General features: G+C 41.6%; 2 protein-coding genes across 2 annotated transcripts in view; one reads left to right on the plus strand and one right to left on the minus strand.

The window, feature by feature from the left end:
* Window positions 1-12,879, plus strand: part of LOC148128334 (vomeronasal type-2 receptor 26-like) — a 31,273-nt gene extending 18,394 nt beyond the window's left edge. Inside the window, exons 5-10 of the mRNA XM_087919782.1 lie at window positions 2,249-2,388; window positions 7,315-7,606; window positions 7,895-8,731; window positions 10,394-10,612; window positions 11,099-11,228; window positions 11,975-12,879. Of these exons, the coding sequence (XP_087775908.1) occupies window positions 2,249-2,388; window positions 7,315-7,606; window positions 7,895-8,731; window positions 10,394-10,612; window positions 11,099-11,228; window positions 11,975-12,879 (2,523 nt within the window). The remainder of the gene's footprint in view (window positions 1-2,248; window positions 2,389-7,314; window positions 7,607-7,894; window positions 8,732-10,393; window positions 10,613-11,098; window positions 11,229-11,974) is intronic.
* Window positions 1-19,684, minus strand: part of LOC148128328 (vomeronasal type-2 receptor 26-like) — a 343,174-nt gene that overhangs the window by 255,006 nt on the left and 68,484 nt on the right. The gene's annotated exons all lie outside the window — the stretch shown is intronic.

Raw genomic sequence — 19,684 nt, forward strand, 5'->3', positions numbered from 1 at the left:
GAAATATTTCCCAAGAAGAGTTCTCCACTCCTCTATTCACTGGAGAATACCTTATGCCATGAGACTCAAAATTCTAGACCTAGAAAATCTCAACCATAACAACACAAGAGCACACAATGGATACCAATAGCACCAAAGTTGATTGCTTGAAATACGACTTCAGCAACAGAGTGGTCAATGTCTGTGTTATAACTCGGAAGAAAGGGAGGCCACACCAGAGCATTACAAGGAACACGCTTTATTCAAGGAATAAAGGGGGCTGTCGCGTTTGCATGCTAACAGGCAGACCTGCCAGCGAACAGCGACTGGCTCGACCTAGCAGCTGGCTTTTATAGCTGGCTGTCGAAGGGAACAAGCCAATGGGGGTTGCAGATGCCCCCGCAGGAGGAACGGACCTGATGGGGAACTTGTGTCAGTCCCGGAGACATAACACCCCTTCCCCCCACATACGAACATGAATAGTCTTTTAAGTAAACGGGTGGTTTGTGTGAGCGCCCGGACCGGTGCAGTTCTGGCGAGTCACGCAGTGGTACAGTGTTCGGGGAATCAGGAACAGGATTTGCTGGTACGCAGGACCGATTTGGAGTCCGGTCTGGAGTCTGGGAGCGGCCACAGTCCTCGGGTTGGATTGTCAAATTGTCATTGTCAATGTCTCGCAACCCGGCTGCGTCGTTGGCCGGTAAGGCTGGCGATTCTGGTGGACGGTCCCGGTCTACCCTCTGTTCCCTCGGCTTGATCGGTGGAGACTGGTCACTCTGGAGGTCCCAGCTAGGATTCGGGTGTGGCGATTGGAGAGTCATTGAAGTCCCTGGGTCAGCGTTGGCATGCCTGCTCTGTCGACTTCTTATCTGGTCCAGATGTCTCCGCCAGACACGCCCGTCCTCTAGCTGGATGCGGTATGATCTCGGACCGGTGATGGCCACGATCTTCCCGGGTACCCACAGTGGATCGCCTGCGTAGTTCCTGACAAACACTTGGTCCTGTAATACAAAACTCCTGACCCTGCTGTTAGAATCAAGTGGTATGTCAGGGCAATAGTGGGGATGCAGTCTATCTAGCACTGTCCTTAGGCGTCTGCCCATCAGAAGCTCGGCTGGAGACTTGTTTGTGACAGTACATGGGGTTGAGTGTTGGCTTAAAAGAAAGCGAGAGAGCCTGGAGTGCCAGTCGTCTTGAGTGAATCTTGCTAACACCTCTTTTGCTGACCTAACGGCTCTCTCCGCCAACCCATTGCTAGCGGGATGAAAGGGGGCCGTTAGGATATGCCGGATGCCCAGGTTGGTGACATACCGGCTGAATTCTGTGGACATAAATTGGGGCCCGTTGTCTGAGACTATGGTGTCAGGCACACCGTGTGTAACAAATAGGCGGGTCAGAGCCTGGGCAATCACTCGGGTGGTGGTTGTGAGTAAGAGGGCCACATCGATCCATTTTGAGAATGAATCCATGACCACCAAGAAGGTCTTGCCATGGAAGGGGCCAGCCAAGTCAATGTGCACCCGTGACCACGGTGCGTTGGCACTTTCCCATTTGGCTGGGGTGGAGATCGGGGGTGCTGGTCTGGATTCCTGACAGGGACGGCAGGAGCTTACCCATTTCGCGATCTCATCGTCCATGCCCGGTCACCAGACGTAACTCCGAGCCAACGCCTTCATCCAGACAATGCCAGGGTGCCCCTCGTGTAGCGCCTTCAGGATGGGTGTGTGCAGCGGTTTCGGAATGACCACTCTGGTTCCCCACAACAGGCAGCCCTGTAAACTGGAAAGTTCTTGCTGGCAGGTTTTAAATGGTGAGAATTCAGTTGAGAGATTATTGCCCGGCCACTCCCTCTGTACCCAGTCCAGAACCTGGGCGATAAGTTTGTCTTTTTGGAGTGGAGGGCGATGTCGCCAGTGGTGACTGGGATGTTGAACTCACTGGCATCAAAAATGGCGTGGACCGGGGCCGGGTCCTCCACGGGTGCAGGCAACGGGCAGCGGCTGAGGGCGTCGGCGTGGCTAAGATTTTTTCCTGGGCGGTGAACCAGTTTGTACGAGTAAGCCGCCAGGAATAAAGTCCACCTAGTCATCCTGGGTGACAAGACTTGCGGTGTTTGTTTTTCTCCCAAGAGGAGCCCCAACAGTGGTTTGTGATTAGTGACAAGTTCGAAGTTATGACCGAAAAGAAATTCATGGAATTTTTGACTGCTGCAACGGCGGCTAGGGCCTCTTTGTCAATTTGGCTGTAGTTACGTTTGGTTGTTGAAAAGGTTCTGGAAAAGAACGCGATTGGAGCTTCGAGCCATTTGGCAGTCTGTGGCTCAAGACAGCCCCAATCCCGAAAGGTGAGGCATCTGCAGCTAATACTAGTGGAAGGCACTGGTCGAATTGAATCAGAACAGCGTCCGAAGTGAGCAGCGACTTGACTGCCTTAAAGGCGTATTCCTCTTTGGGTCCCCAATGCCATGGTGTGTTTTTATCTAGAAGCCGATGCAGCGGTTTGGCTATTGACGCTTTGTGGGGCAGGAACGACGCATAGAAGTTAAGCAACCCCAGGAAAGCTTGTAGTTCTGGCTTGGAAGAAGGAGTGGGTGCCTCGTGAATGGCTTTGACTTTAGATTCCACTGGGTGGATGCCAGAGGCGTCTATTTTATACCCAAGAAAGTCCACCTGCTTAGTGGCGATGGCACACTGCTCCCTTTTTAATTTGAGGCCATGCTGTCTGAACCTATCCAATACCGCTTTGACTCTGAGGAAAAGTTGGGGTCTGTCTCTGGCTGAGAGCAAAATGTCATCAAAACGGAACCACGCCAGGAAGGCCTTGCAGTATCCGTTCCATTAATGACTGGAATATGCCGGGCGACGCTAACGCCAAATTGTAGGCGCTTGCATCGGAAGGCCCCTCTGTGGGTGACAATAGTTTGCAATTCGGCCGTTTGGTCGTCTACAGGGAATTGCTGATAAGCCTGTGACATATCCAATTTGGCGAATATTGTTCCTGGCTCAAATGTGTGGAGTAAGTGTTGGATTACTGGGACTGGGTATGCGCTAGTCTGTAGATAGCGGTTAATTGTGGTCTTGTAGTCCGAACACATTCTTATACTGCCATCTTTTTTAGGGGTGTGACTATTGGGGTCTCCCACTTAGCAAAATCCGTGAGCTCGATCACCCCTTGTTTGAGTAACTTGTCCAGTTCTGTGTCCAACTTAGAGCGCAGAGCAAATGGTACTCTGCGTGGTTTTAAACGGATGGGAACTGCTTGGGGTCCACCGAAAAAGAAATGGGCGTCCCTTTATAGCAACCCAATTCATTGCTGAACACATCAGCATAGTCTGAGAATAGCGAGTTGATATCGGAAGGTGAGACAGCATGCACTCCCGTTAAGCTAAGGCCGAGATAGGGGAACCAATCCAACCCCAAAAGACTAGGGAGGGCACCATCTACCACCACTAAAGGCAGATGGCCTTTAAAGGATTTGAATTTAACGAGGAACTTGCCTGTTCCGAGTACTGGAATATTCTTCCTTGATAGTCCCTCAAGGTGAGACGACTCTTCTGGAGCTGGTTCCTAGACAGGTTGGGTCGTATTTTCTTGAGTGTGCTCCATGAGATGATTGAGAGCGCTGACCCGGTATCGACTTCCATAAGGCAGGGTCTACCTTCTAAATGGACAGAGAGTGTGATTTTATTAGGTGTCAAAAAGTCTGGTTAGCTTGGTAGCATGTATAACAACTTTCTACTTGCCTGGGTGGCCCGGAGGGGCGTAAGATGATGACGCCTTTTGTGGAGCCACGTGCGTTGCCTGGCAGGCCCGTGTGTTGTGGCCTTTCTTGCTGCAATTGTTGCAGGTGGCATTCCTGAATTTGCAAGTCGTTCTGGCATGGGAACCCCGCAGGAGAGGCACAATAGGATGTGTTTAGACGCGTTGCCGTTCCCAGGCCTAGCTCCTACCTGTGGCTGTTTGAATGGCTTGAGACGATGGACTTCTAAAAGTTCGGTGGAGTCTTCTTCGCTCACCGTTTCCTCGGAATGAACCGTGACCGGACTGGGTTTGGTTGCGCTCCCTTGTATTTCAGCGGCTGACTGGGTAGCCAGCTCTGCAGCCAAGGCTTCTTCGATTGCTTGGGCGAGGTTGAGATCTTTTCTGGCCAGCAAACGCCTCTGTAACCTTAAGTCTCTCACTCCACAGACGAGTTGATCAAGGAGCATGTCATCTAGGTACTTTTTGAATTCGCAGTGGAGAGCTGCGGTTCTCAGGGCGGCCATATACTGATTGATGGATTCCCCATCTGCTTGCTTCCTCATACGAAAGGCGAAGCGTCTCGCTATCTGTGATGGCTTTGGGGAATAGTGGTTGGAGAGTGTCTCCAACAGCTCGGACCAAGGGACGCTCTTTAATTCTCTTGGGGCGAATAGCGCTGTGGCGGTATCGAAAACTGCGGCCCCGCAGTAACTCAGGAAGTACGATTTCTTCCTGTTCTCAGTAGCATCGGCCAGACCGATGGCATCGATGTAGTGGTTGAAGCGGTTCCTATAAGAGTCCCACTTGTCTTCATCTGGCTTAAATGGCGGGAACGCCAGATTTGAATTCATATTGGGTTTTCAGTCTATTGGTAGACTGACCAATCTCACTGGGAATATGCGGCCCTGATAACGTGGCAGCTGCGGATTGCAACGCTGCTCTAGCTCAGTCTTGCAGCTCTTAGGAGGTTCTCTCTGGGTTACACGCTCTATGTGGTTTGGCGGCTATGGCTGTAGTGCCGTAACTGACTTCAGTTTGAATTTCGCGCCCTTACAAGGACGTAGGCGGCTATAGCTGTAGCGTCATGCTGACAGCTATTCGAATTGCGCGCCTAATGTATTCCGGCAGCTGTGAGCGCAGCGCCGAACTTCGCTAACAACAGAATCCGAACAGCAGCGGTTGAATTCTGTGCTCAATGCTGGGAGGCTGAGGCTCTCAGTGCCCTACTTTCTCACGTAGCTTTTTTGAAAGGCTGAGCGGCTACATGCTCCACTTCCACTTAGGCAATCAACAACTGACCGAGCTCTCAAACGGCGCGGCTGCGGTTCAGCGTTTTAGTGTGTCTTCAGCTCTTTTGGTAATTGCTGCTGGTTGGCCAGATCCCATCCTCGTCGCCAATGTTATAACTCGGAAGAAAGGGAGGCCACACCAGAGCATTACAAGGAACATGCTTTATTCAAGGAATAAAGGGGGCTGTCGCGTCTGCATGCTAACAGGCAGACCTGCCAGCGAACAGCGACTGGCTCGACCTAGCAGCCGGCTTTTATAGCTGGCTGTCGAAGGAGCCAGCCAATAGGGGTTGCAGATGCCCCGCAGGAGGAACGGACCTGATGGGGAACTTGTGTCAGTCCCGGGACATAACAGTCTGGAATACTCTACGTGGCTCTGTGGTTTCTTCTCCAACCCCCCAAATTTAACCTTAGACTGTCTACTATTGACCTCACCCCTTTCCTAAGAGGCTTGTAGGGAGCATGCATAAGTGCACTAACGTGCCTACCATCCCTTTCCTATTGTTTCTTTTTATTTTTCTTATAAGTATCTATCTCATGTATTCAAAACTATGTTTTTACTGATACCTATTATCTTGTAAGCAATTGACAAAAATAAAGAAATCAACAAAACAAACAAACAAACAAACAAATAAATAAATAAATAAAATTGTCTCCTCTCCTTCTTCTCTTCTCTTCTCTTCTCTTCTCTTCTCTTCTCTTCTCTTCTCTTCTCTTCTCTTCTCTTCTCTTCTATTCTATTCTATTCTATTCTATTCTATTCTATTCTATTCTATTCTATTGTCCTGTCAGGACATTTCTCCTTAGTTCCAGTTGGATCACTCCTTGATAAGGTTCAATCCATTACTTCTCCTCCTGCCTTCAGGTGCTTTAGAGAAGAGGTTGACAGACTTTTCTCTGTGACAGCCCATCAAATATTGGTTCATGGAGGTCAAATTCACAACTTCAGCATGACTCCATCTGCTCTGGACATGACAAGAAATACAAGAATGTTCTTTTTTCCCAATTGGGGGTATGAGAAGCTATTGCTACAAGGAAAGAAACTTGCTTTTCCTTACAACCATCAGAAGTACAGTAATTGTTAGTGTATCCCCTGTAGATTTCTAGATACAAACACTTCCAAGCTATAAAAACATGTCTGAGTTCTCCAGATGGGGTAAAAGATGAGACCTTAGCCTGTCTTGCAAAAAGCTCATTCCTGGGTTTGAAGAGCCTCACGTGTCTTTGTTTCCTTTATAATCACAGTCCAAACACACGTAAGAGGAAGTATCTTTGCTGTAAATTTGTTCTGTGGCCATCCAGGTGGTATAGGTGGTGTCTGATCTGCCAAACCTCTAGTGAAATTTCAAGTTCAACCTTCAAATCAGCTTCTACCTAAACTTTTATTTCTCTCCCAAGAGGGAAGTTGACAAGAATTACCAGGTAGGAATGATGCTATGGTTGATGCTGATGATCTTCTGGCTCCTGTATCCAACTACAGCAAAGAGGCTCCAAACCATGTGTGTGTTCAGGGATTATATCCCATTAGAGGAATGCTACTATAGGCCTGGTGATCATATTATTGGTGGGAGTTTGCCTTTGGGAGCTAGTTTAAATTCTACTGTCCAACACTTTAATACATCAAATCTTCTTTTAGATAATAGGTAAGTTTCACCTGGACCTTTTTCAAAAATACTTCTTCTAGTATTCTGCACTGTCTAAGTGTAATATACATCTTCTCCTTTTCTCAGTAAAATAGCCAGCTCTTAAAATAAGTCCCAATTCTGAACTTCTGAAAGCTAGGTACTTCAAAGGAATTCTTTATTGAAAGGTGTAATCCAGATACTAGCCAAAGCAGAGTCTAAGATACCCACAGACATGCAGGAACAGATAAATGAATGTGGATTTAGTCAACCAAAGAAACAACATGTTAATCCCCCTCTCCTTTTTCCGGGAAAGTATCTTAGAAAAGTTTTTCAGGAAGTTCCTCTCAGAGCTGAAATTCTTCTGGTCACTTCTCCTCTTGCTATCTCTCCAAGAGGTGACAAGGTTCCAGGCATCTAGATGCAGTCATATATCGTGTGCAAATTATACAGATTCAATGCAAGGCTTAAGATATTCAGGTTACATCAAAAGGGTTACTTGTACCAACTCTCCCCATCCTTCTTCTTCCATTATAGAATGGCAGCATTCAGGTTTAGCTGAGAAAGATCCTTAAAAAAAACCCAAACCCAATTTGGATGTTGCTGCACCAAACCAAACACTGAAGCAAAATCTACAAGCAAACAACCTTAGCTGTAATATTCCCTGTATTTTTCGCACTATAGACTCATCCCCAGTAACTACCAGCAGATCCTTGCACTGATGTTTGCTGTCTCCCAGGTCAATAAGGATTTTCTTCTACTCCCCAACATCACCCTTGGCTTCCACATCTATGGCTATTACCAAAGGGAGATATTTATTTCCTTAAACAGCCTCTCCATGCTCTCCTCAAAAGGCCAAGTGGTTCCAGGTTACAAATGTGGCTGGCAGGGCACTCTGTTCTCCATCATTGGTGGCCTCAATCCCAAATCCTCAAGGCAGATGGATTCAATTTTCAGCATATTTAAGGTCTCACAGGTAAGAGAGCTCTCTTGGATGCAGTATGGAGTAGACAGGGATCAGAAGGATACTCAAAAGCAGAGAGGAAGGGTTTTTTGGGGGGGAGGAATATCATGACCATGTGAGTTAAATCTTTATTAAAAACTGGCCATCATTTTAGTGCCATTTATTCTCTGAATCCGATTGTTAGTTTTTTTTCTCGTGTCTTCCACTATACCTCAACCAATAAAAATGTTTAACTGGTGATCCCTAAAGTGAACGTCAACTTTGACTTTGTTTTTGAAAAAATAATTTCATTTTCTCCAGCTTGGTGTTGGCTTTGAGTTCTCTCAGGGAGAGAGAAGAGTTTATCCTTCCTTCTTCCGGATTAATCCTAAAGAATCTTATCAATATGTAGGTTTAGTCCAGCTGCTCCTGCATTTCCAGTGGAACTGGGTTGGCCTTATGGCCCCTGAAGATGAGAGGGGAGAAAGTTTTGTCTCAACTCTGACTCCAATGCTCCAGGAGAAGGAGATCTGCCTGGCTTTCTCTGAAAGGTTGAAATCACATGATTTTGAGATTATAGTGAAAACATTACTTCTCAGTTTCAAGACTTGGTCAAAAACTGAAGTGATTCTTCTTTTTGGAACCTTTGATTTTAGTTTAAGTGTACACGCAATTTTGTTTTTCCATGTAAAACCAAGCAAGACAACATTTCAGAATGTTTGGATTTTAACCTCCCATTGGAAACTTAGTGTGGCAGAATCTGAATACTCATTGTTATTTGTAAAGTCTTTCCATGGAGTCTTTCATTTCAGAGACCACACCGGGGATGTCTCAGAATTCAATCATCTTGTTCTGTCTTTAGACCCTTTGAATCCCCAAGGAGATGTCTTTCTCCCTCTATGGTGGCAATTGATTTTTGGCTGCAAGATCCATAAATCAGGAGAGATCCCACCAAAGGGGGAAAAACTATGTACAGGAAAGGAGAATGTGCAGAATCTGCCCAATTATATTTTTGAAACAAGAATGACAGGTGAAAGTTACAATATCTACAATGCCATTTATGCTGTGGCACATGCATTACATGCAATGTTTGGATCCAGAGCCCGACCAACCGTGATGAGGTTTGCAAAGAGGACCCCAAATATCCAATCATGGCAGGTAATTTCTGTGGTTTCTCAGAGAGGAAGATTTCCATATGCATTTCTTCAGTTACTGATTCAATATCTGCATGTTATCATATCAAGGCATATTAAAAGCAATTATTAGAAAAATATGAGTTAAGAATAATGTTTTGTTGGAAGAGGTTAGAGAGAGGGGGAAAAAGAAGTGAAGGTTCCTTAAAATTTTTAAAAGTATGTCTAGCTAATGTTGGAAATCTAGTCAAAAGATTGGCTTATTTTATCATGTGTGGTGGCCTTGTGATAAAATAAAAAAAAATTCTGGGCAAAAATACACAGACGGCTAGAAAAGATAATAGGGAAACATGTAGATTTTATAGCTGAACTATTTTTATTAGGGATGATACCAGAAAAATTTGATCAGAAAAGTATGTATTTAGTATCACATATCTTAACCGCAGTGAGGGTTATTTTTGTGCAACATTGGAAAGATGAAGAAAAACTGAAAGAAGAAGAGATAAGAAGATACTAGACTCTGCAGGAATGGATAGACTTACATTGAAAATTAAACAGAAAGAAGACACAGAATATGATCCAACGTGGAACTTATTTTACCAGTGGTTGGAGAGTCAGAATGGAATCTGTATTGTTAAGCAAATTAAATAACCAGAAAACACATTTATTAAGCACTATGAAAAGTAATTAATAGAAAATTAATAAAAGTTTTTACAAAAATAAGAAAAAAGAAGGAAGACCTTCATAAAGTCCTGAAAGGCTTCAATGTTTACCTGGGTTTCAGGAGGTAACCATGACAGGGAGTAGAAGTCAACTGAGACCACAACAACAATCTGTCTATGTTTGAGAAAGAATCTTCAAGAAGTCAGAAGAAATCCTAGTTGGCATATTTGCAGAACAACCTCCATTTCCCTCAGCATGTAACCTGAATCCAACTTGTAGAAAGATACTCAATTCATTTTAATCCTGGTTTATGTTTCTATAGTTTAACATCCTACATGACCCTTCCCCCCATTTGTTCAGCTTTATGCTTATTACACTGATCACCTTGTGTGAACGCAGCCACCTGAGCACATAAAGAAGGACTCAAAATAGTCTTAATGGGTTGTTTGTCTCAAACCCATCAGAATTTTCTGCATTACTGGATGAACATTTAACTTCTCTGAACAGTGAAGAGAAAAATCAGGGCAAGTACTTCCTTTTCCTTGACTCCATTTCATCAAACATGGTTCCTGCATTGTGCTCTGTTCGATTCTCAGATAGAAAAAATCAAAGGAATTGTACTCTGTTGCCATACAAATCATTTAATTGTTGCTACAGTGAATTAATCAGTTACAAGACTTCGGCATAAAGTAAATATTTCAAACTACATGTAATCAAATATCTCAGGAGGAAAAGAACATGATTAATTTTGGAATGTGGCACTGAAATTTTTCATATGTGCTTATTCTGATAAAGCTTTATTTGAAGAAACCATGATACAAAGGACCAATGAGAAAGATTTTTTTTTTGTAGTTTCAGAGTAAAAACTTGTTGTTATTCCAGATTCCTCTATTCTCCACCAAGAGAATTCTCTAGCTTTTCAGACATAAATTCATCTTCTCAAAATTGTCACCCTGTTCTAATAGAAGCCATAACCGTAGCTCTAACCAAATACTCCTATTTCTAAAGATCACATTTATTTCAGATTCTTCCCTATTTGGGCAACATGAAGTTCAACAACAGTGCTGGAGATGAAGTCTCCTTCTCAAAAGATGGACTGAGATCTGCTCGTTATGACCTTCTCAATTGGCTTTTCCTACCCAATCAATCTTTTGTCCCCATGAAAATTGGGCAAGTGAATCCTCAGGCTCCCCCAGGCCAGGATTTCACCATTAAGTCTGATGGAATTGTCTGGGCCACAAAGGTGAGCTGCAAGGAAATGTTGTAAATTCTGGGAAAGATTCATTCTCTTCCTGGAATGCAGAACATCCTTCTAACTCAATTGAGTCAGAAATCATGGTAGTCATTTTGCGACAAATCTGCTTTTCATGTAATGCATCTGAGGTCTGATTTGTCATTCCACAAAGGGAACAATTTCTGTTTGAAAAACAGGATGCAATTACAGCAAAAAACAGTGATTTCCATGGACCATTTCAGCTCAGTTGCATCCTCATAGTTCTTTCTTCTAGAAATGCTGTGCTTCAGTCACAAGCCTTCCTTTGCAGGATGAAACCCCAGTTCCAATCTCCAGCATCTGCTGGTGGATTGAGAGTTTCACTGGCCTGCATCCCCTAGCAGCTGTTCCTGTTTTTTGATAGACAATGGTGAACAATTTGTTTAGAAGAGATTCTGACCATAGAAATAGGAATGTGGGAACCAATTAAATAATTCATTGGTATTTCTCTTTCAGACCATCCCCTTTGCCAGGTGTGGCAGGAAGCGGTGCCAAGCAGGAGAAAGGAGAAGAGTTCCTGAGGGCAAGCAAGTTTGCTGCTACCAGTGTGACGCTTGTCCAGAAGGGACCTTTTCTAATCAGACAGGTAGACCAGACTTTAAACCATAATCCTCCAGAATCAAAGGAAGACATTCATTAAATCAATCTATTTTTGTTCTTGTTTTCATTTGTGATGAGATTGATGTCCATTCATACTGCCCTACCACAGAGGACACTTTTCCTAATCCTCAGCAATTGCTATTAGGATAGATTGAGGGCACAATTTGTGAATCCCCAATATGCATTTCGACTCTAACATCCAATTGGGAAAACCAACTTCCAGTGTTTTCCTGAGTTAGTGTGGTGTGTGATCCAAAGGTTTAATTTTTATAATTTAAAGCATGCTTCTTCCATCAGCACTATCAACCACTGAGGAAATAGACCTGCAGAGAAAAAGGAGATCCACCTTTCTATATCACTTTGATAGAGGAGGATCGAAAAAGTTTGAATGAACCAATTTGAAGTACAAAGCAGAGAGGTTAAGGCAGGGATATTATACACAGAAATAAAATAGCATCTTTCCTGGATAACAGATCTGTCATTTTTCTCTTGGTTCCAATATAAAGTGAGAGATAAAAGAGGTAGTAATTATCCATGGAAGTGCACATTGAATGGATAGCTGGAATTGAACAAATCCTCTTCACTGGTTAATCAGTATCATCATAAATGAAGGATATGCTGTTTTAGATGCCCCATAAATTGCACAGTGGGTTCTTTATTTAATCCCTTTGTAGGTAAGTCAATAGCAGAAAGGAAATATGCATATCAAAAGACAAAGAATTTTGATTTCAGATGCAGTTCATTGTGAATCCTGCCCAGAAGACCAATTTCCCAACAAGGACAAGGACCAATGCATTGACAAGAAGATCCACTTCCTTGCTTACCAAGACACCCTGGGATACACATTAATTTTTCTTGCTCTTTTTCTATCTGGGATCACTTCTGCAGTTCTGCTGATTTTCTATAAACATCATAACACACCCATTGTCAAAGCCAACAACCGAGGTCTCAGCTACATCCTCCTAGTCTCCCTTCTGCTCTGCTTCCTCTGCTCCTTCCTCTTCATTGGTCAACCAGGGAAGCTCACCTGTCTCTTCCAACAATCTGCCTTTGCCATTCTCTTTTCTCTTGCAGTTTCCTCTGTGTTGGCAAAGACTGTCATAGTGGTTCTTGCCTTCATAGCCACCAAGCCAGGGAATAAAACAAGGAAACTCTTAGGAAAACCACTGTCCAACTCCATTATCATAGCCTGTCCCCTGGTCCAAGCCCTTCTTTGTGCCACTTGGCTTGGATCCTCTCCCCCATTTCTTAATTTGGACTTCCACTCCTTGTTTGGAGAGATCATCTTGGAATGTAAGCAAGGCTCAACTGTAATGTTTTATGCTGTCCTCTCTTACCTAGGACTTTTGGCTCTTGTCAGTTTCACAGTGGCCTTTCTAGCTAGGAAATTGCCTGATAGTTTTAATGAGGCCAAGTTCATTACTTTTAGCATGCTGGTCTTTTGCAGTGTTTGGATCACCTTCCTCCCTACCTACCTGAGCACCAAAGGGAAGTCTATTGTAGCTGTGGAGATCTTCTCCATCTTGGCCTCTGGGGCTGGTCTTTTGGTTTGTATCTTTCTTCCCAAATGCTATGTTATAATACTGAGGCCCCATCTTAATTGTAAAGAAAATATAGTAAGAAACAAGAATTTCTAATTAATGCTAGGATTAGCCTCATTTCTATTTATCTTTGTGGCATATTTAAAATGTGATAATATTTTTAATAAATGATGACGTAAAGGAGGAATTTGTCCATAAAAGAATTCCTTATCAAGTTCTGCAACTGCTTACAATATTCCTGTGATCAGTCTTTTGATTTTCATGTTTTCAAAGTGTCCTTAGTGAGGTCCAATGCCCTGTATATATGGAAACTTGTTATTAAAGATGTGTTTCTTATTTCAGATATTTCTGTTTATACGGCAAAGGAAAAAGCCAAGAATTGCACACAAACTAGGACAAGATGCTAAGAAAAAGTGTGTGTGTGTGTGTGTGTGTGGGGGGGGGGTTACCTGACCTGAAATTGTATTTTGAGCCATATTGTGTTGCCTGGTTAAAACCTCCAGAATAAGAGACTACCTGAATTAGAAGGCCATGAAATAAGGTTTGGATGGCACAGTTATTTATGGCATGAATATAGTTAAAGATGATTTTAATAATCACTTTGCTAAAAGTGCAATACTAAGAGTTTGGAATAAATATAAAAGAAAGTTCTGTACAAAGTTGCCTCTTTGGATGTCCCCACCCACTCAAGGAGATTTAAAAAAAAAAAAAGAATTGGTAGTGAAGCCAGACAGATGGACGTACGGTAACATATTATCTTTCAACTCTGGTGAAGTTACATTAAAGTTGAGGGAAGAATTTGAATTACAGAGTTATGCTTGGCATCGCTTTACATATCAACAACTGAAAGAACGTTTTAAATTGGATAAAAAAGAGTTGTGGGTTTGATTTTACTAAAAATGAAATGGTAATCTTACTGCATGGTAGTGATGATGGGTTTTCTGCTAAGATACAGCAAGATCATACACACATGTGAAAATAAATCAGGAACCCCTTAACTGTGGAGTCTGTCTGGCAAGAACAAATAATTCTCATCCACAGGAAGTATGCATGCGTAAATCTTGTAACAATCCTGGCTAATTAGAAAGCTGATAAAAGTAACATGAGTTAGACAACTGGGAGACTTCAGCTAATAGTTAGGAATAGAGATGGCCTGCAGCAAATCAAATGTGTATTAGATAACTCCTAGGCCAATCATTAGCTAAGACTTGGGAATAGGGTCAGCTAGAGACGAATGGAACAAATTGTAGAATTATTACTAATTCTAGTAAATTAGATGATATTTCTTATTATCTCGCTTTGCCCCACCTTCTCTTGTAGTGAAAATGTATAAAAGTTACTCTATCCTTTGTTCTTGGCTCTTGGCATTTTGACCAGGAGCCCTTTTCCTTGAATAAAAAGCAATCCAATAAAAATCAATCAGAAAACTTACACCGTGTGTCTGGCATCTATCATTGGCTTCAGCACCAGGCTCAGAGCCAAATTGGGGAGAACAGGGTCAATATTTCTAAGATTTATAAAATGTTATTGAAATTGAATTTGGAAAGGGAACATGTAAAACCTTGTGTGATTCACTGAACAAGGAATTTTCGATATAATGTGATTCTTAAACAATGGAAGAATATGTGGTTGAAAGGTTTTGAATTTACACTAAACTATAATTTAAAAGAAAACTTTTATAAAATAATGTATTACTGGTATTTAACACCGGATAAATTATCTAGAGTGTATAAGGGTATTTCAAATGAATCAAAGAAAGAAGGAACTTTTTACCATTTATGGTGGACATGTGATAAAACAAAGAAATTTTGGAGTAAGATATTATAATACAGAAAATTCTTAAAACAAAAATAAAAATGAAACCAGAAACTTTTCTTTTGGGTTTGGAAACTTGGAGAAAAAATTTGGAACTTTTATCTCATATATATTGACACACAAAAATAGAAGGACATTTTGATTCCCATTATATGAATGGCTATAGAAGCTGATGAAGTTGGCAGAAATGGCTAAGTCAACTGTTTTGGTTATAGGAAAGAATAGAAGTACTTTTGTTTCCACATGGAGACTACTTGTGATCTTGAAGTGGAAAAAATTGAAACTTTAATTTTGGGTTTTTTCAATGAGATTGATATGTTTTTATAGAAATGGCTAATTTATATTACTACTATTACTACTCACTACATCTCCCTGTGTGCACTCATTCTCCTAAAGGGATTTACCTTAACAAAGGCCCTTTCCTTCCCCATAGACCACGCCATTCATGTTTATCCCTTATTCTCTCCTCCCTGCAAGCCCTCGGATGAAGAGGGGATGGTCCTGGTTCTTCCTCTGACTGCTCAGCTGGCCTGTTTCCTTCCCCAGTTTCCTCCACAACTTCCAGAGCCACATTTCCACTCCCTGTCAGCTGTTCCTCCTCTCCCTCAAAGTCAGAGTCCAACAGGGCCATGACAGAAACCCTATGGATCAAAATTTTTCTTCAGGTTGTCTGTGCAGCTGCCTCTGCTTCTATATCTTTCTTCCCAATGGCAGGAGAAGAAAGAAGTGCTGACCAGGGAGCGAGTCATGTGAGTTGACATGTGATAAAGCAAAGACATTTTGGAGCATGATTCATATTAAATACAGAAAATGGAACAAGAAACTTTTCTTTTGGGTTTAATGGAAGCGGACTTTGAGAAAAACTTGGAACTTGGATCTTATATATACAGCAGCAAGACTCTTATACACACAAAAATAGAAGGATATTTTGATTCCCACTACGGATGAATGGCTACAGAACTTGATAAATTTGGCAGAAATGGCTAAATCAACTATTCTGATTAAAGGAAAGAATTGAAGTACTTTTGTTTCCATATGGAGACTACTTGTGAGCTTGAAGTGGGAAAAATTGAAACTGTGATTTTGGGTTTTATCAATGAGATTGATATGTTTTTAAAGAAATGGCTAATTTATATTATTATGGGAAAACAAAAAGTTGTGGTTTGACGTCAATGCTTTATTTTATTGCAACAGGGGAGATGGAAGACAATGTTTCTTCTTTGCTTTTCCCCAATTTCTCTCCCCTTCCTCCCTACTGTGTTTTCTATTTACTTTTGTATTTTGTATTTCATTTTATGATCTAATAAAAATGTTAAACTGGAAAAACCATGTGTTTATTATTTTGAGGAGGAAATTTTCTAATTTTGTTCCTTATTTTATTTAGTTTATTTTTAAGGTAGTGTTTTAAAGGATTGGGTTCAATATCAGTATTTATCTGCAGCCCTGATTGTTAGGAATCTGCCCACCAATTAGTTAAGTGGCAATATATAAGCCAACAATGTATGATTGTAGCATGAAGACAAAGTCCTGTGTTGATTTGTACTATATTCCGATTGGTTGGTTGTGTAGCAAATTTCCCTAAGAGGGAGCTAGAGATCATAGCTTACTCTCTCTGACATTCTGTATCTCTGACATTCTGCCTCTCTGACATTCTGTATCTCTGACATTCTGTATCTCTGACATTCTGTTGCTATCTAAGGTTCTCTGTTGTGCTTATATTTGGATAAATTTGTTTACTGTAAATGACAAAGGCAACCGTAAGAAGACTTTGTAATTGGATATTCTTTGGACTGTTAAACGTATATGACCTGGACTATTTATTGGACTGTGCTATTTCTTAAACTAAACTTTAACACAATTAAATGTATCTGTGTGTGGCTGGATAATTATTCATAACTATCCTCAAAAACTTTTCCATGTGCATATCCTTGTTTCTCAAGGGTTATTCTGTACATAACATAACACTGATCATCTTCCTGAAGGACTGTCAAGGCCAATAAGAGAGCCAATACTTTTGGAAAACAGGGTTGAGGTAGGTGATGACAAGGCTCAGCCCGATATAAGGAACAAATGCTCCATTCATCTTAAGTCTCCAAGAAATCTAAGTTCAGGCCACCTTGAATTCTGCTGACTCTTATTTACTGCCAAATTTGCTTTCACTGCTAGTAGACCAGATTTTTCTGGAGATCATTGGTATACAATAACCCTATATTCATTTGGGTCACCTGATTTCCAGCATTTGACAGTTGATGACTTTAAAGACTACCAAGAAACCACGTTGAGCTGGAATGGATGCAACTGCCCTCATTCTGCTTCTTCCTAAGTTCATCTAAATGTGCAACCAATACCATTTCCACCCCACACCCAATCCTGAAATCTCACTGAAAGGAAGATTCATCCAGGGTCCACCAAAATAGTCCAGTATGATGTGGTCCAGCCATTGTTCCTTGAGTAGGAGTCAAACTGAGTCCTTTTTCAGAGGTGGGGGAAAAATCCTATCTCTCAAAGATGATTCATTCTGGCTTCATCTCAACTTCATTTATTCATTTTATTTGTTGATTTGGTCAAGCATGTATTAGATAAAAGGTATAAGTATAAACATGAGTAAAAATACATGAAATGGCTAGGAATAAAAAAGGGGACATAAGGACGGGAACAGTAAGAACGTTGGTGTACTTATACACACCCACTTTCAGACCTCTTAGAAAAGAAGTGAGGTCAACAGTAGACAGTCTAAAGTTTTTGGGGTTTCGGGGAAGAAACCAAAAAGTCTGGTAGAGTATTCCAGGCATTGACCACTCTGTTGCTGAAGTCGTATTTCCTGCAATCAAGTTTGATGCAATTTACCTTGAGAAGGGAGGGAGCGGGAGGAAGGAAGGAAGGAAGGAAGGAAGGAAGGAAGGAAGGAAGGAAGGAAGGAAGGAAGGAAGGAAGGAAGGAAAAGAATTCCCATTCCTAAGAGGCCTGTAAGGGATTTGCAAGAGCACACCATCATCCCTACCTTCCCTGTCCCACCTCCCCATTCATCTGTGCCTGCTTCCTGCATTCCCACTCATGCCTACTCCTGTGCACATTATCCTGTAAGTGATTGGAAAACCAAATCAAGAAAATAAAATAAATATTTTTTGATAATTGGTCTAGCAAATGTTTTGTATACTCTAGTTAGTAGTGCAATACTACCAGAGAAAAAGCTACAATTATTTATTTTTATTTATCTATTTTGACTTAATCACTTACAAAACAATAGGTATAAGTATATTTATTCCACCAGATAAAGACTGAATGCACCAATTATCACATTAAACAAGAGGAAAACCTTCTCTGCACGAATTCTACCTGTGCTTTCTACAATTCTGTAAACAACAAAATAAAAGACTCAAGGTCCATCCCACCCTGAAAGGACTGAATGGGAAAGATTGCAATGATGACACCATTAAAGCCAACATCTTTAACACATTCTTTGGCTCAATATCTGTAAACAGCAATGGATCATGCCTAGTATTTCCTAGCTGAACCACAGATAACTACAACGATCTAATACATATCGATTTTACAGAAGACAATTTTGTAAAAGCACCTCACAATCTAAAACCCTCTCTATCTATTGAGGGTACAGAATATGTTCCTACTTCTTAAAAAGCTATCCACTGCCATAGCAGAATCTCTAGGCATAATCTTTGAAAAATCTTTCAGGACCAGCTCCTTTCCTAACTTATGGTCACAAGCCACAGCCATCCATCCCCATCTTCAAAAAGGCAGACCCCAGCCTAGCTGAAAATTACAGACCAATCTCCTAATGCTGCATCACCTGTAAAGTCATGGAATCAATTATTAATCATCATTATCCTCCACTTAGAGACAATCAACCTACTCTCTAATAAACAATTTAGTTTCAGAAAAAAACTATCCTGTAATCTGCAACTCTTACACTCCAAAAACATATGGACTACACAACTCAACCAGGGCAAAAAAATACACGCAATCTACATAGAATTCTGTAAAGCCTTTGATTCAGTGGTACACAACAAACTACTCCTAAAACTAAAATCTTATTCTATCTCTGGACAACTGCTTAACTGGATAGAAGCATTCCTGTCAAACAGACAACAAATGGTCAAAATTGGGAGTGTCCTGTCAAATTCTATACCTGTCGATATTCGTGTCCCCCAAGGCAGTGTTCGAGGACCAACTCTATTCATACTCTACACAAATGACCTCTGTGATCATATTAAGAGCAACTGTGTTCTCTTTGCTGATGATGTAAAGCTATTCAATACCACAGAGAATACTGCTACCCTTCAAAAAGACCTTGACTATGTATCAGAATGATCAAACAAATGGCAACTTCAAATCTCAACAAATAAATGCTCTGTCCTACATATTGGCAAAAAAAAAATTAGAAAATAAAATACAAGCTGAATAGTCAAGACCTTGTTGATGATCCAAACTCTGTCAAGGATCTTGGAGTACTCATCTCAAGTGACCCAAGTGCTAGAACCCACTGTAACTACATAGCCAAAAAGGCATTAAGAGTCCCCCCACCCTCACCCCCCTCCCCACCCCCCCCCCCCCCCCCCCCCCCCCCCCCCTTTTCCCACCCCCCCCCCCCCCCCCCCCCCACCCCCTATACCCCCCCCTTGTCTCAAATCTATCAGACTTTTCTGCATTACTGGATAAACATTGAAATTCTCTGAAAAGTGAAGAGACAAATCAGGGCAAGCACTTCCTTTTCCTTGACTCCATTTCATCAAACATGGTTCCTGCATTCTGCTCTGTTCGATTCTCAGATAATAAAAAAATCAAAGGAATTGTACCCTGTTGCCATACAAATCATTTAATTGTTGCTAAAGTGAATTTATCAGTTACAAGACCTTGGGATAAAGTAAATATTTAAAACTACATGTAATCAAATATCTCAGGAGGAAAAGCACATGATTAATTTTGGAATGTGGCACTGAAATTTTTCATATGTGCTTATTCTGGTAAAGCTTTATTTGAAGAAACCATGATACAAAGGACCAATGATAAACATTTTTTTTTTGTAGTTTCAGAGTAATTACTTGGTGTTACTCCAGATTCCTCAATT

The sequence above is a fragment of the Pseudonaja textilis genome, chromosome 1 (genome assembly GCF_049901715.1).
Source record: "Pseudonaja textilis isolate UNSWEBS1 chromosome 1, rPseTex1.2, whole genome shotgun sequence".
Taxonomy (NCBI): Eukaryota; Metazoa; Chordata; class Lepidosauria; order Squamata; family Elapidae; genus Pseudonaja; species Pseudonaja textilis.